The 17931-nt window shown below is 31.9% G+C and overlaps 1 protein-coding gene across 2 annotated transcripts; it reads right to left on the bottom strand.

Moving 5' to 3' along the window:
- Positions 1-2601: 2601 nt before the first annotated feature.
- Positions 2602-17630, bottom strand: LOC134723605 (uncharacterized). 2 transcript variants are annotated; one of them, XM_063587171.1, is made up of 6 exons: positions 17430-17624; positions 12615-12893; positions 6668-6733; positions 5494-5580; positions 4432-4575; positions 2602-3525 (listed from the first exon to the last, which is right to left on the bottom strand). In XM_063587171.1, exons 2-6 carry the CDS (start codon positions 12888-12890, stop codon positions 3229-3231), a joined length of 870 nt encoding a protein of 289 aa, XP_063443241.1. In that variant the 5' UTR covers positions 12891-12893; positions 17430-17624; the 3' UTR covers positions 2602-3228. The 2 variants fall into 2 exon arrangements, with proteins under 2 accessions (XP_063443241.1, XP_063443240.1); XM_063587170.1 differs by having other exon boundaries at positions 2605-3525; positions 17493-17630.
- Positions 17631-17931: the final 301 nt, after the last annotated feature.

Here is a 17931-nt window from a genome sequence, read left to right as displayed (position 1 = left end):
TATGAAAATCCTTCGTTTTACGAAAAATTTAAAATTTTGTTAACGGGAAGTTTATAAAATATGACCACATTATTGATATGCATGTCAAAACCGAAGTGTTGACTACTTGGCTGGTGATACCTTCGGGTACGATACGTCCACCAGCAGTGCCATCGACCTAGTGGTGTAAAAAGTTATCAAAGGTACCAGGATTATAATTTAGTACGCCAGACGCGCGTTTCGTCTACACAAGACTCATCAGTGACGCTCATATCAAATTTATTTATAAAGCCAAACAATTACAAAGTTGAAGAGCATTGAGGATCAATATTCCAATAAGTTGTCCTAAATATGGCTAAGGAGATCTATGCCTGGAACGTCATTAAAAAAACCCGTTATAGATCCTGCCGAAACGGAGCGATGCAAATAACATTTGGACGATTTTATGCTAGCGCATAATATTGAATGTGAAAAACATGAATCCTCTATATTTTGTTGGCGATCAAGGATAAAATGGAGTCGTACGGCCTATCCTGTATCCGCCACTGCATACATGTATTCAATTCACGTTGTTTCATTTCGATAATCGACAAGTCATTTGTTTGTAATGAATAATTAACTTATTCTCATTTGCATGCTGCATACATTTATCAAAATCAATTATTAGATAGTTGTACTATACACTCATCATAGATACATGTACCATGATTTAAATTGTATATTACGCCAGACGAGCGTTTCGTCTACAATAGACTCATCAGTGACGTTCGAATCAAAAATGTTTAAAAGGCCAAATGATATATGAACAGTTTGTTTGATAACGTTAGATTTTATCAGTTTTTATGGACTTCCCTTTTTTGAATCTACTTTTGACTAAGGTATGTTTTTACCTTTTTTTATATGCTTCGTCATATTTAATATTTGATCAAATATTTTAAAAGGACTGATAATAGTTTTCAGATTAAAGAATAGATAGACAGAAAAATATATGTTCGTTATATTTTTATTGGTATTTGTTATGTTTTGACCTATTTGACTTTGATCTATACTAACACGTTGTTTACCGTTAGGTATCTCAGGACAACGTCAATCAAGCTGGCGATGCTTAGTACGTTCTTTTTTAATGATTTGTTCCTACGAAAATCATGTTGAATAAAAATCAGAAGGCTTAATCTTTAAATCTGTATAATGCATATTTTTCTTTTATGTTTTGTAGACAACACAGGAAAAGGTTTTATTACAGTTATCATGATTTGTTTACATTAACATAGTTAATTCGAAATGTCTGCAAAATCAACTTAATTTAGAATAAAATCATTATGCATGTACAATGTAGATAATTCAAAAGGTCATCTGACAGTAACTAGTGTATCTGATATGTTCTACAGGGTATTCACAGTCTCAGCACTAAAGTGTATTTCAATGCTATTTTTTTACAAATATAAATGCGAAACATATTCATAAACAGGAATAATTCAAATCCAGCTACTAATTATACTAATATTTTTTTTTCGATACTTTAAACATTTTTTTTCATGAATTGAATCAGACAATGTACATGATGAACACTCAATTAAAATGTAGTTTTAAGGAAATACACTGTTTTTTCAAAAAAAAGAAACCCATGATGCTTGACTTTTTTATAGACAACATGAATTTTAACGTGGTTGATTGAGATTTTAGCCGACTGTCGAAATTCCAACGAGTGCTTATTGCGCACCACTACGGGCGGATTTCTTTTTGTACTCTCAAATTTTTCTATGATAAAAAGAATTAAGTTCCCTGACTTGACTTTCAGATATATTGATGATGTCCTGTCACTCAAAAACCATATTACAATGATGCTTACATCTCATATATCCAAGTGAATTCATATCGGAGCCTTTTATAGCAGATTATACGTATGGGATTTTCTCATTGTTGAAGGCCATAAGAATGTATAAACTTGTTAACATCCACTTCAATTGAACATTGGTGGCTAGTTGTCTAATTGGCAATTATACCACATCTCCCTCTTTTATATATATATATATTGACATTCAGGATACTATCGATACAGTAAGTTCTGTTTCATATCTTGATTTTTTTTCTAAGTTATTGCCACAGATGGAAATATCTCAAACAAGAATCGATGACAAGTATGATGATTTTAACTTTTCAATTGTCCATTTTTAATTTCTCAGCATTTACATATTCTCTGCTCCGTAACATGCAGTTTACATATCTAAGTAAGTACGTTACGTTCGCGAATGTTCAGACTATACGGGCTTTGTTAACAGGGGTCTGATCCTTACACAAAACTGCCCCAGCAAGGTTATTGCAAGGACGATTGAAATTGACACAAGATTTACGATCACTATCAAGAATTTGTTGACTGATACGATGTGTCGGTGCCTCAACTCAGTAGTGACCGGTCATAGAACTTAAGAAACCAGTAAGGTTGTATTATCTGCTATTTTACTGATTGCGTTCTTTACCAGATTGTGACAATATGACTGACGACTGTGGATTCGTATGTCGGGTGTTGCATGCAAAGAAAGAGACGCTTACCATGTTGGTACATCCGGTCTCGTTTGTGCGATTCTATCACTATATTTTTTATCATGATTTGTCACTACTTTATTGATTTACTAAATTTGAACATCAATATACTACTGTCGCTTTAATTTATGCATTTAATGTAATTGTAAGAAATCTCCTCAACAACTTTGTTTTCAGCAAAATGATTTCAAAAGATAAGCAAAACAGATTAAGATTTAAGAAATGGAAAACAACATGGCACAATTATCGAAACAAAACAGCTAGATGATCATGAGGCTTACGGAGTTGCAGAATTAAACAGTGTAAGAAATCAACGTTCCAATAGAATACCGATATTATTTTTTATCAAAAAACATATCGATAATGACACAACTTAATCTGTCCTGAACATAATATGCACAATTTAATTTTACTTTAAGGTGATCCTAGTGAGGAGATATATCAAAAACAAAATTACAGTGGTTTTCTCACTGGGTAACAATTATTTCTTAAGCCTTACTATCACACAATTTTATCTCATAGGACAGAACGCTTGTAATATTTGAGTAATTTTAAATCTGAAAATTATTTCGTTTCACTTCGTATACAATTATCGACAAACAGAAATGTTTTTTTATCTACAGTAGGTGCAGTTTGGTGTTAAAACTGCTGTGCGTTTATGTTTTGATGCTGGTTAGCCGTCACAAATGATGGTGGTTGCTGTCCATTTTATCCCTGTATTGGCATCTGATTTCCTTGTGAATGACCAGGTTGTTGTTGTTGTTTAATTATCATATTTCCCGCCTGCTGATCATAGTATCCCTGTATTGGCATCTGATTTCCATGTGAATGACCTGGTTGTTGTTGGTTATTAGGTAAAATCGTCGGCTGTTGACCATAATATCCTTGCATATGGGGTATAGGCATTTGATAGTTTCCTGGCTGGTTTTCTGTGGCTATTGAAGTATTTTGCATGTTATACATCATTCCAGATTGTGCTATGTCTATAAATATGACACCTTGTTGCTGAAACAAAATAAAATGAATACATATTAATGCGTGTTCCAGAAATCTCTCGTGAACAGTCGATTTATTGCATGGGCATGTTGTGCTACTGTTTGTTATGTAGCGCACTTTGTTAAATATTGTTTGAATGTTTTACCCTTATATTTATAAATTATTCAACATGAATTCAAAGTGAGTAACCTGATGGTTTATCGTTTGACAAATTGCTTGATATATATTTATTTAGGATTAAAAATATAAATAGCCTTATGTATTACCTTTCATGTTGATATATTCAATTCGAGTGTACTTGTTTTCTCGAAATCGGTATTTCTTATGCATTCGCGTGTATTCAATTTAGCATTATTGCCGAATATATCACATTTATACATTCCTATGTTTAAAAATTTTTTCATAAAATATTTGGATTTTCATTAATTACGTCTTTATTTATCACTCATAGCAAAACTAACAAAGAACAGGCCAGTGATATTGTTAACAAATTAAAGAAAGATTATTCAATCCTCAAAACAATAATCTGTAAGTAAGAGATTTGTATACGATCAATTTGTAGTTACACACTACAAATGTCAGACTTGGCTTGGGTCATTATTTGTTACCTTTTGTTCTTAATTGATTTTCTGAATGGATCATATGTGTTGTTTTCACAGTTTCACTATTCGAATGAGGTAATGTAAAGGGAAACCAGATGATCAGAATGTACAGTTTTAAGTTCTGTAGACAATTATTCAAAGGTGTTTACATTAGTTTATGCTGCATTTGTATTCGCGTGTATATTGTTTTCTGCAAATATACATACCGCGAAATTCGGGAAAATAAATACACCGCTTAGAAAGTATATATACATAATACAGTAATTAAATACTCAATGTTCAAGGATATGACTTAGAGAAAAAATAAACTGACATCTCCAGTATTGAGCTGTGAACAGCAACAGCAGTATGATGCAGCAACAATGGCCACGATAAATTCGACGAAGGACAATATAACAAGGAAAGCAGACACTGTAATAACACCTCCGGTACTTCCAGTGTTATTATCAAAAGCAGCCTGAAAAGAATTTTTAGATGATAAGTCAAAGAAATAGTGAAATAAAACAAAGCGTTCCAACTTTGATTTTAATTGATTTAATCTGTTTCAGTCTAATTGGTACTGTGTAATGTTATTATCAATACTATTTTTTCACTGCTTATGTACAAACAGACTGTAGAAATTTTCCAAGCCCAGTCATTAGCTTATAACTCTAGTACGATATTAAAAAACCGGTATTGCTTTTATAAAATTTACAATGATAAGAAAAAGAAAACATTAATACTAAAAAATATATAACAAGCATCTCTTACTCTTATTACATGTATAACTTGTCCTGTTCCTGATACAAAATGTGAATTGTTCAAATTGTTAAGGATTTATTACCCAAGAAGAAGATTACCTTAGATGTATTTGGCAAAATCTTTCGGAATATTTTGTCCTCAATGCTGTTCAACTTTTTTATTTATTCGGCCTTTTAACCATTTTGATTCGAGTGTTACTGATAAGTCATTTGGAAGACGAAACCCGCATTTGAAGAACTCAATTACAAGCCAGGTATCTTCGTTGAGTTTGGTTTGTACATTTGTTTTTATCATATCAGCTCTTTTAAGTTTTTATAAGGTTTATGAATTTCAATTATCTAGACATCGCGCACCATTCATAAGACATTATTTTTCGATGTGTGCATCAAATACCGTAAAATGAATACCATCAACTGCAATTTCATTGTTCTTATATCGAAAATATCAACAATATGACCCCTAAACAAAAATGTGTACTAGTTGACACAAAAACTAAAATAATAGAAAAACACCTTAATACCATACTAGTCTGATTTATGCATATACCACTGTTATTTATCATTTGTTTTGTCAAAGACAGTGTTAGATATAATGAAATGAAATGGACTACTTCATTTTGTTTCATAATACTCACAATTGATATTCCGACCATTGCCAAGCTAAACACAGTGGATGAAAACACAACTGCTGATATAATATTACAAACCAGAAACGCAATGGTCTACAAATTAAAATATATTACTAGACTAATTTGATCTTATTGAACATCTTTAAACCAGAAATATAAATTACAGAATATAGGTATAACTGCCGATAACTAAAGTTATTTAAAGTAATAGTAAGTCCATTGTCGTTGAAGTCTCTTGTGATATATTAAGGTTATTATTTGGAAATAAATGAGATCAATGGCTTTGTGTGTTTGAAGATATTTTTTCATTTCTTACAACTTGCAAAAAGGAAGATGTGGTATGATTGCCAAAGAGACAACTATTCACAGAAGACCCAAATGACACAAACATTAACAAATATAGGTCACCGTACGGCCTTCAACAATGAACAAAGCCCATACCGCATTGTCAGCTATAAAAGGCCCCAATAAGACAATGTAAAAACAATTCAAACGAGAAAACTAACGGCCTTATTTATGTAAAAAAAACAATGAACGAAAAACAAATATGTAACACATAAACAAACGACAACCACTGAATTTCAGGCTCTTGACTTGGGACAGACACATACAAAGTTAATGTTGGTCTTTTCTAGCCGACAATAAGGGATGGAATACTTTTGTTCATTTGTCAAGGACGTACGGTGACATATACTTGTTTAATCGACGTTATTTCAACTCTGTCGTATAATTGTCTCACTAACATTGATACCACGTCTCCTTATTTCATATATTTATTTTTTCTCCTTAGATAAACAGAACATATTTAGAATCTTAGCGAAATTCAACAACTTTCTACAATATTTCTGCGAACAGACTGATGAACTATATATATTCTGTATTTCAATGGAAATTTATTAGAAAATTTAAACTTTCAAGATAGTCTGTAATACTACCATACCATGCTAGTGTATAAGATTCTGTTAATAAATCATAATACATCAGGACTATAGAAACGAAATACCGACAATTTCTTTGTTAGGAAAGGGATACAATAAAGCGGTGATCGTGGCGACTTGTTTATAATGGGTATTTTAACAAAGGTCTTCAAAATGTATTTTTAGATCATAAAGACTAATCCTTTCGTTATAAAACTTTAGATTTTTTTTTTTACTTAACTACCAATATAAGAAGTACGTACTAAGCATTTCCAGCTAGATTTACGTTGTTCTGTCATAAATAGTGGAAAACAACCTGTAAGTATAAACTGAAAATAAATAAATAGATGAGGGAAAAAACCAAATGTAAATGTTAGATTATTTTTAATTTTGATGGAACAAAAGCAGCATTTGAAATATCGTAGTAATGCATGACAATATTTTGTCGAGAGCAATAACATCTTTTTACATAACATGGAGATCACAAAGTTAATAACAAAAACTTGTGTATCCAATAGGCATTGTGCATTTAGCAATTGATATCTTGTAAACTTATAAACTCTTAGGTTTTGCCGTTCCACTGTATAATTTATGGATACCTTTATTCAGTAGGTTCAATTGAAAATCAAAAAGAGCAAATCAGAACAACCAAAACAATTGCTAGCGTTGATTATGTTAGACAAAAACGAAGAAGCCCTTTTTTCAGTAGGTTCAATTGAAAATCAAAAAGAGCAAATCAAACAGCCAAAACAAAGGGTAGCTTTGATTATGGTAGCGACTATGTAAAACCTGGATCTTTTCCTAATTTTAATACATCTAGTAAATTTGACAATCGTGAAATTCAATTCCACAAAATGGCCTTGTATGGAAATGGCCAAACGCGAAAGAAAGTATTCATATAGGCTCTTGGCCTTTGTTACCTTCTGAGAATGATTTTTGATCAGCAGCAGTTCATAAACGGAACCATTTGGCAGTTTTATGTCGTATTAAAAAGTAAAAACGCAAAAATACTGAGCTCCGAGGAAAACTTAAAAAGGAAAGTCCCAAATCAAATGGCAAAATCAAAAGTTCAAACACATCAAACGAATGGAAAACATCTGTCATATTCCTGACTTGGTACAGGCATTTTCCCATGAAGAAAATGGTGGATTGAACCTGGGTTTATTTTATAGCTAGCGAAACCTCTCACTTGTATGACAGTCGCATTAAATTCCATTACAATTTCAACGATGCGTGAACAAAACAAACAGACACAATAAGTAATAAAGTCAAAAATAGTGGTTCAGCAGTCAACATTGTGTTATCATCTTAAGTGCCAGTCTGCCTAAGAATCAGACAGTGGTAAAAACATGACAAAAAAAACCCACCCAATTTGACATTGATTTCAATTCAAAATATGTAGTTTTGCACAAAAATAACATTCATTTCCATTTTCAGATCTGGTAATAGAAGATACATTTTGGTTGAAATGCACTAGAAATTAACGAATAAGGGGAGATAACTCTGTAATTTGCTTTTATTCTAACCAATTTTCTAACCAAGTCATTTGATATTACCAGACACACACAAACGAAAGACTAATACTTTTTAACTCAGAATGGTGGTTTGTATTAAATGGCATGATTAGCTCGGTGGGTTTTTTCTAATCATGTTGTAATTTTTACCTAAATTGTCTGATTCTTACAAAGACTGGCACTTAATCACTTTAAAAACAACAAATGTAACGAAGAAGCACACAAAGGCATACATCAAATTTAACATCCTCATTTTGCTTATATTATACGATTTTATTTATCTTTGTAAAATCTTCCCATAAAGGATGGAAGGTTTTCAGTACTGGTGTAAAATTGCGCGTTTGAAATTCGCACAGGTAGACATAAAATAATTCTTTCGTTCAAAATATGACGGCAAACATAAATGCAGAGTCACGTAAAGAAGATATAACAAAAAACAGACTTAACAGTAAAAGAAATAATAATAAATAAAATAGTTTTGTCATTCAATCTTTAAAATGTGTCACCAGAGCCAAAAAAAAATTTGACGTGAAAGAATTCAAAATTATCGTTATTTGTGTGTGTCCATTGTGAACAGAGATTATTTCGTTTCCGTTAAATCAAAGTCATTCATAAATAATGAGAATTAAAGAAGTACTCTGCTTGTATGAAATATATATACTTTTTAAATGTATAAACCCGAGAAGATAGATGAATATTATTTAAATTAAACGCAAATTGAATCAAAAAAAATTATTCCACAATATTTATAGAAAGTTATAATTTAAAAAATATTCCCCGACAAACGATAAAATTGCTGTGAAAGCAACATATATTTTTTAGGGAATCTCTAATTATTAGTAGTTTTAAAAAAAACTTTTTTCTTGAATATTCTACATAATTATTTCATCATAATTAATGTATATTGTTCTGGAAACATTTTCTTTTGACGATTTTATATTTTCCCAAATGCGTCCATCTATATATGAAAAGGATTTTTCTTTTCTACGTTTGAAAAAAACAAACATTTGTATTGTCCTTAATTGAAGAAGATTCACATAGTAAAATAGATAGAGAGCAGAATTTTCGATCAATTATATAAAGTCCTTAAAGCCTATGATGTCGAACTGATTTACCTTTTTAGCTATACTGTTAACAGGGAAATATTTGCTGCAGTTTTTATTTCGCTATTGTCGCGGTAAGAATGAAAACGCCAAAACTAATCTTCCTCGAGTATTTCATGGATATCTGATTGATTCACAGAATTAAGACCATCCATGAACATATACCAATTTGACAAATAGGATTATGTACAGGGGCAATTTATAAAAACGGGTTTTTAAGATGACAAATGTATATCACAAATTAAAATTTTACTTCTGAATGAAAGGCAGTGTTAAAAACCAATTTGAAATCTGCCAACTCATGACAATCGAAATAAAATGAAATCTATTTCAAACAAGCGGCAATTATTTATATTCTTGTATAAACAACACTCTTGACAGTTAGACACCTTTACGTTTAAAATGATAACAACATCGTTTTAAATCATTTGCTAAATTGTGTACAGCCACAAATCGCGAATTCACAAACGGCGCAAATAAAGATCCACTTATAGTATGTCGGGAATTACTGACGGCGCTAAACATTACCGATTTTTTAGTAGTAAAATGCTAATGTGAAATTGATCCTTTATCAATAGCAAAACTGGAAATCAATTTTACATTTTAAAAAGCGCTATAAAATTTGTACCGTTCATATTATTGCATGAAACCAAAGAACAAAAAAATAATAATTATAAAAAAAAAAAAATGTTACTGCAATTTTGTGTCGGACATTTTGAGTAGTTTAATCTCATTCAATATTCAAATGAAAAGGGTTTGCACCATACGATTAGAAACCACAATTACATGAAAAGCATTTAACGAGGAAGTTGTTTTGATTAATTATGACAAACTATTTTGATATTGTAATTTGAATACCTGCCTGAGTAACTGAGATCCAGATCAAGAATGAGGTTGTGTTTGATTTTAAATTTTGGTGTACAATAGTGCTTTGTGGTATGCTGTTTGTGTTTCGCATTTTTGTTGTTGATGGTTATAATGTTATCTGTGTTTCGTCGATTTCTAGTTAAGAATATGTCCCCCTTTTATCTTCTTTTTTTTCAAGGAGAACGAAAACATTGTTTTCAAATTCAATTGCTTAATTGAAATTACAAGGGTCCTTTCTAATTATTTTTAATCATGAGTGGAGGAATTATGTTTTTATTCTTTCCATGCATATGTCAATCTATCTTCAAAACATATCGTAATAATCTAATCTCTTCCAAAACAAACCTATATCATGACGATAGCGAAAGATTTAAATTCATCATTAGATACTGCAACTGATCGTTGATGTTTCTCATTTTTACGCTTGCTTTCATATTTATACAAACATTGATTATAATTGTATAAATGGCAATCTATATCGGACATTGTTGCAGGAATGAGTGCATCGCACCATTATCAATAAATAAAACACATTTTAAATAAAGATTTCACTGATGCTCGGGATGAATTATTTTTTCACTTTATGTTTAACTTCATACTAGCCATATATATATGTATCGTGGTAAAAGAGCTGTTTATCAGTATTATCAATATTTTGACAGGTCTGGTCCCTATATGAAAAATGTTAGTCTTTTTACCTTCAAATGCCTTACAACATCCCATATTGCCAAAATGTTTAAGTATAAATAAGGAATAAACTCATCATAGATACCAGGATTAAAATTTTGTATCGATTGTAATGACTACAATAGGTATATTTACAATTCCACTACTAAAAAGGACATTTTAACGAAAAGAAAAAACACAACATGTTCTGCAAAAATATATGTTAGTGTACTATCGAAACTGTAAGCGTAACTATTAATTGAGACAGCTTCAGAGGGTTGTGCTGTATACGTAGCTTACCAAGACAATGAAGACATTCAAACACTCCACCAACAGTTGAACAGCCTAATCAACAGTATATATATAGTGTCACATTATGTGATAAAAAGTTCAATGTGAGTTGTAAATGCATTAATTTAGTATAGTAAGATATATTGATAGTTTTATATGAACTAAAAAATCTAACAAAAATACCAAACTCCCAAAAACAAAACAGCCCAAAAACAACCAACTGAAGGTCAGTATATAAAGAACCTAGGGAAAAACAACGGTCATATGTCTTACTTGGTGCATGCATTTTCCGAGGAAAATGGTTGTTAAAACAACCTAAACAGACATAATAGGTAAATATGATACTAATTGAGATTCAGCAGCCCAAATTGTGTTAACATAAATCACTATAATATACACGTTGTAGATAAAGTACGAATTGCGTAAAATATAAATACAAGGATAAACAAAATGGAACAACACTGTAACCTCGTGCGTCCGATTCGTTCCTCAAGACTTATCAGGGATGCCAAAGTAATAAAAAAAAAACGATAGCAGGATACATAAATACCGAGTCTCTTCAAAATTCATAAGACCAACAGAAACATAATAGCACGAAGGAAAATAAAAGGAACACTAAAATGAATAAAAAAAACTGCACAACCTCAGCATCGTGAATCAATAACTCGAGACAATCACGACAAAATGCAGATTACTTTTTTTGTGTTTAATTATTAATATATTACATTGTTTGAACTTATCACTGTTAACAGCTTTTTTATCAGTAGCTGTTTGATTTTCCAACCCATAAATATATAACCTTAGCTCGTTTTGGCAAAAAAAGTCAGAATTAAGAGTACTTAATGTTCTTCAACTTTGTGCTTTATTTGGACTCTAAATTGCTTTTATTCGAGCAGCACTATTTCGTCTTTTGTAGACGAAACATTTGTCCGGTGTGCACAGTTATAAGCCGGGTATCGTTGAAGAGTTCATTTGGCAAATTTTCTTCTACATATGGGACTTTGCGTCAGTGGAAGTTATATGTACAAACTTATTAGAATTTGTAATCTTGGTATGCTAGTATAGTATTTATCTACATTAATGACTGTAAAAAAGAGACGAACGATACCGAAGGGAGATTCAAACGCATAAGTCGAAAACAAACTAACAACGCCGTGGATAAGAACTAAAAGAGAGGTACACAACAAAACACAAAAATCTAAAGAATGAGCACTGTATTGTCCATAGGATAAGCTGAAATGCTTCCTAAAATTTTGTTTACGTGAGGTTAACTCGATATTATTTTAGGTAACGATTTTAAAGTAACATTGCACTTATGAAATGATTAATACGATAATCAATACGACATGTAATAAATCACAAAATTGTGACTATTTTGATATTCAAATATTATAATCTATTGCTACCTTTTAGATAATATATTCTAGCTTATTTTAAGTGTAAGAGCCCAAGCTTTCGGTATGCATGTACTTGTATGTTTAAATAGACATGTTAAATCAAAGACACTAGAAAATACGTCCTTTCAATTGACATGATGTTCACAAGAGAAATAACACACACCATTGGAATTATAAATGAAGTGAATGACCTCTGAAACCTCGCAATTTGGGTTTTGTTCCTTATCGAACTTTTACAACAATATACGATAAAGTTAATATAATCATAAACTTACCGTGACATTTTTAAAATGTAACACAATAGGTTTAAATATATGATGAGAGCTAATCATATGTGTTATTTAAAAGCAATATGATTTCTAAGTAACTTACCCAACCAGAAAAAGCCATGTCAATCAAATTCAGTACAAAGATAGTGTGTGCATTTCCACAATTATAGTAGCTGTTGTAGTGGTTATATTTTTTGCAATCACTGTCCATGTCGGTGGTACTTAAAATAGCTCCAACAATACCAAGGATTCCACATATTACACCTAGACTGATCTGTAGTCCACCCAGTTTTTGAAGTGCTCTTATTCGTGATATGGGTAAATCTGATTGCGCTGGTAGGTGTAGATGATTTGGACCTATTTGAGCATCGGTGTTCATTATCTATGAAAAGAAATCATGCAGAAATTGAAATATTCCATACCGATGATGTTTGTTTAACTCGATGTTTTCTCATTATTTTGTCTCTTTTTGTGGTCATCCTACATAAGTTTGCAGTTGCGAGATACATCATTTCGGGTTTTTTATGCATGTTGATAGAGCTAGTATCATTGATCCGGTTGCAAATGGTAAACATTTATATAAATGTGTAATTGAAATTCGTTACAATCTATTTTTCAATAACCTCTCTCTGTACAATCAGTGACATTGAGATTTCAAATCTACCAGTCTCCCATCAAGGCGTATTCATAATAAGGCCACCTGAAATTAATTAGTAGATTTTCATTCAGATGGGTTTTTTTTTAATCGGTTGGGTGGGAGGATTTAATTTTTTTAATCTTTATTTCCTACGTAACCCGTTTGTAATGTGTTCTTCATATGCAAGGTTAAAAATAAGCTTATATCAGGTATCTATGAGAAATTCTAGATAGTTTACAAATTCTTGAATACATATTTCTGATTGGCAACCACTGTTCTACATGAAATTGCTGCTCTAGAAATATTTTTTTTGCATAAAGAAATGCCAGTACCAAGTAAGGAATATGACAGAATTACTTGTTTCAGTAAAGCCGTGGAGAAATGCTCTCTTTTAGACTACCTTCATCCAATTTACTTTGCCCTCTAAGCTATGGTTTGTAGTGCCAACAAAATGAAGCATTGGGTATGCAACACAAGTGTTATGAGTACGCGTGAAATGATCACTCAAACTGTGTTTAAAATAATAGGGTTGATGCTTTTAAGATTGTCAGATTTTTAAGATTTTTAAGTGCAAATATAAATACATGTACAAAGTAAAATATGTACTAAACAAAAAAGAAAAAGAAGTTAAATGACTCTATTTGGGGTCAGGGGACAGAGCGGATTTGCTGTTTATCAACAAAGAACAAACATCATTCGAACAAAAGGCTTGCTATAATACATTTTGTAAGTTGGCGGACCTTTTGTACTCAATATACTGTCATACATCGCTGAAGTTCGTGCTTGTGTTAATTTCAGTATTCAAGTCTTGTTTTTTGTTGTTGTTCCAATATTTTCCACGATGCTTGTGCTTTGGATATCATTCCTGACACAAAGTCATTGTATTAATAAAAGAAAATCCATGGTTTTCTAATTACTAAAATGTGTGACATACCTCGATTTGATTTCTTGGACAACGCCTTTTACTCGTAACCCGAATATTTCAAGCTCTTCCGGTAATCAAGCTCTAATCTCGGAAGATAATGGTGTCATCATAGAACAATAGAATATGTACCCTAGATTATGTTGGTTTAATTACCTGTGGTCACCGGTATCTTATAGGAAGAGCATTTTTTTAATTAAATAAAAACATCGGGGCGGGACGACTTAAGGGTGGCAGGCGGGGATGAAAATCTATCAATTAATCTAAATTGGCCATATATAATGATATGTACTAACGTCTCAGTGAACATCTGACATGTATGCAACACATTGATGGAAGGATATTATGATAATTGTTATTGTGGTGATTGTGGTTTTTATCAGATACCATACATAAACACGCGAACTGGTTTTGAGTTTAGACTTTTTTTTCCAAAATTTCCTAATAATATTTCGTAAGTAAATTGTTTTGCATTTAACGATCATATTTTATTGACAGAACTGTTTGTATAGAATATATTTTAATAATTGATTTATGTTAGCCTAATCTTCATTGAAAACTTTTTCTGGTTTATATGTTTTACAATTCCAAAAGGTCACATACATAGTGTACAGAGAATTATTTTATACGAGCTAAAGTCAGTATATCGAAGAGAAATAAATGCATATTAATACATTCAACATATCAAAATGGCACACCTACAGCAAGGTCTTATGGTAAGCTTGGCAATGAGACAACTATCCACCAGAGAGGAAAAGACGCAGATGTAATCATCAATAGGTAACCGTACGTTCTTTTACAATGAGTAAACATTATACCATACGCCATTAAAGGCCTGTGCATGACAAACGTAGATAAATTAAATAAACAAAAAACAACAACTGTCGGTTAATTAACAAAAAAGCAGGCATGAAAAACAGCAAAAATCCATCACACTGATTTACCGACAAAAACAAGTAGATCTTTTAACATATTTGATATTATTCAAACCATATATCCGCTGATCTGAACAAAAGAGACAATACTTCATAATTTTCTTCTTCGAATATGTTTTCAAATTTGCCTAGACATTTTGGTGTTTCGGCTTTTGATATTGCTTTGTATTTAAATATGTTTGACTGCTTTTTAATCTTCGTGCGGTAGTATTTTTGTTTGAAGAGGGATTTGTTTTAAAATCTCAATAACCTTACACTAACTTAACTGGTTTATTAAGAAGATGAGTTATATCGTTGAGACATATTTCCTTTGTTTATAAGAAAGGGGGATAGAAACTAGAGGCTCTAAAGAGCCTGTGTCGCTCACCTAGGTCTATGTGAATATTAAAGTAAACAAAGGAAGCAGATGGATTCATGACAAAATTGTGTTTTGGTGATAGTGATGTGTTTGTAGATCTTACTTTACTGAACATTTTTCTGCTTACAATCATCTCTATCTATAATGAACTTGGCCCAGTAGTTTCAGAGGAAAATGTAAGTAAAAATTTACAAACTTTATGAAAATTGTTAAACTTTATTGACTATAAAGGACAATAACTCCTTTGGGGTCAGTTGACCATTTCGGTCATGTTGCCTTATTTGTAAATCTTACTTTGCTGAACATTATTGCTGTTTACAGTTTAACTCTATCTATAATAATATTCAGGGTAATAACCAAAAACATCAAAATATCCTTAAAATTACCAATTCAGGTGCAGCAACCCAACAACGGGTTGTCCTATTTATCTGAAGATTTCAGAGCAGATAGATCTTGACCTGATAATTAATTTTTCCCCCTGTCAGATTTGCTTTAAATGCTTTGGTTTTTGAGTTATAAGCCCAAAACTGCATTTTACCCATATGTTCTATTTTGAGCCATGGCAGCCATATTGGTTGGATGGCTGGGTCAATGAACACATTTTTTAAACAAGAAACCCCAAAGATGATTTTGAGTTTGGATTGATTTGGCCTAGTAGTTTAAGAGGAGATGATTTTTCTAAGATTACTAAGATTTACAAAAAATGGTTAAAAATTGACTATAAAGGGCAATAACTTCTTAAGGGGTCAACTAATCATTTCGATCATGTTGACTTATTTGTAAATCTTACTTTGCTGAACATTAATGCTGTATACACATGATACAGTTTACGCTATCTATAATAATATTCAAGATAATAATCAAAAACAGCAAAATTTCCTTAAAATGACCAATTCAGGGGCAGCACCCAACAACAGGTTGTCCGATTCATCTGAAAATTTTAGGGCAGAAAGATCTGGCCCTGATAAACAATTTACCTCCATGTCAGATTTTCTTTGGTTTTTGAGTTATAATCCAAAAACTGCATTTTACCCCTATGTTCTACTTTTAGCCGTGGCGGCCATCTTGTTCGGATGGCCGGGTCCCCGGACACAATTTTAAAATTAAATACCCCAAAGATGATTGTGGCCAAGTTTGGATTAATTTGGCCCAGTAGTTTCAAAGGAGAAGATTTTTGTAAAAGATTACTAAGATTTACGAAAAATGATTAAAAAAAGGGCAATAACTCCTAAAGGGGTCAACTGACCATTTCGGTCATATTGACTTATTTGTAAATCTTACTTTGCTGAACATTATTGTTTCTAACAGTTTATCTCTATCTATAATAATATTTAAGATAATAACCAAAAACAGCAAACTTTCCTTAAAACTACCAATCCAGGGGCAGTAACCCAACAACGGGTTGTCCAATTCATCTGAAAATTTCAGGGCAGATAGATCTTGACCTGATCAACAATTTGACTCAGTCAGATAAGCTCTAAATGCTTTGGTTTTCGAGTTATAAGACAAAAACTGCATTTACCCCTATGTTTAATTTTTTTGCCGTGGCGGCCATCTTGGTTGGATGGCCAGGTCATCGAACACAATTTTCAAACTAGATACCCTAATAATGATTTTGGCCGTGTTTGGTTAAATTTGGCCCAGTAGTTTCAGAGGAGAAGATTTTTGTAAAAACTAACGACGGACGACGGACGACGGACGCAAAGTGATGAGAAAAGCTCACTTGGCCCTTTGGGCCCGTTGAGCTAAAACAAAATGGTTGTTGTCGGCTTAATTATCGGTCAATGATAACAAATTAAAGATTAATTGATATAATAGTTATCAAATTACCAGGAATATAATTTAAGACGCCAGACGCGTGTTTCGTGTAAATAAGACTCATCAGCTGATATCAAAAGTTAAAAAGTCAAACAAGTGCAAAGTCGAAGAGCATTGAGGACCCAAACCAATTAAGCAATGTTTATCCAAAGGCAATTTTTTTAATCGACGTATACCCCACATTTCCTGTTTAAGAAGTAAAAAAATTTAAAAAAGGGAATATATCAACCATGGAATTACACCAATACCTTGTCCGTTACTCTCTTTCCCAACCGTATGTTCCACCTACTCTGAAAAATAGTTTCAAATACCTGCTTTTCTTTTTTATTCCTCTGTCAGTGAAAATACTTGCGAAGAAAAATCCCGTCACTTGTTTATGCTGATTGTATTTGGTATTTTAAACATAGAAATTGTAAGGTATAATCTCGATGATATCAAACGTTTGATTTTGTAAACTGAACTTAACGAACTATATGCGATAGTGAATGATATGAATCTATGACTAAGGAAATCCTGTGTTGATGTGCACCTTTTATCTTTGGTTTGAATACTGTATGAAATCGGAACTACGTTATGCAATTCAGATTTTAACGAAAAAGTGGTGTAATATACTTTTCAATACTAGACGAATTGATTTTATGGAGAGGAAGAAAATGTTTGCAGACGAAAATAATGTAACGTCACAGTACCCACATTGAACCGATTACCAAATTTGAACTCATTTATCAAAAATAGCAACGGGAAGTAAAT

This window comes from Mytilus trossulus, chromosome 6, assembly GCF_036588685.1.
Source record: "Mytilus trossulus isolate FHL-02 chromosome 6, PNRI_Mtr1.1.1.hap1, whole genome shotgun sequence".
Taxonomy (NCBI): Eukaryota; Metazoa; Mollusca; class Bivalvia; order Mytilida; family Mytilidae; genus Mytilus; species Mytilus trossulus.
This window is presented reverse-complemented; position numbering and strand designations above follow the sequence as displayed.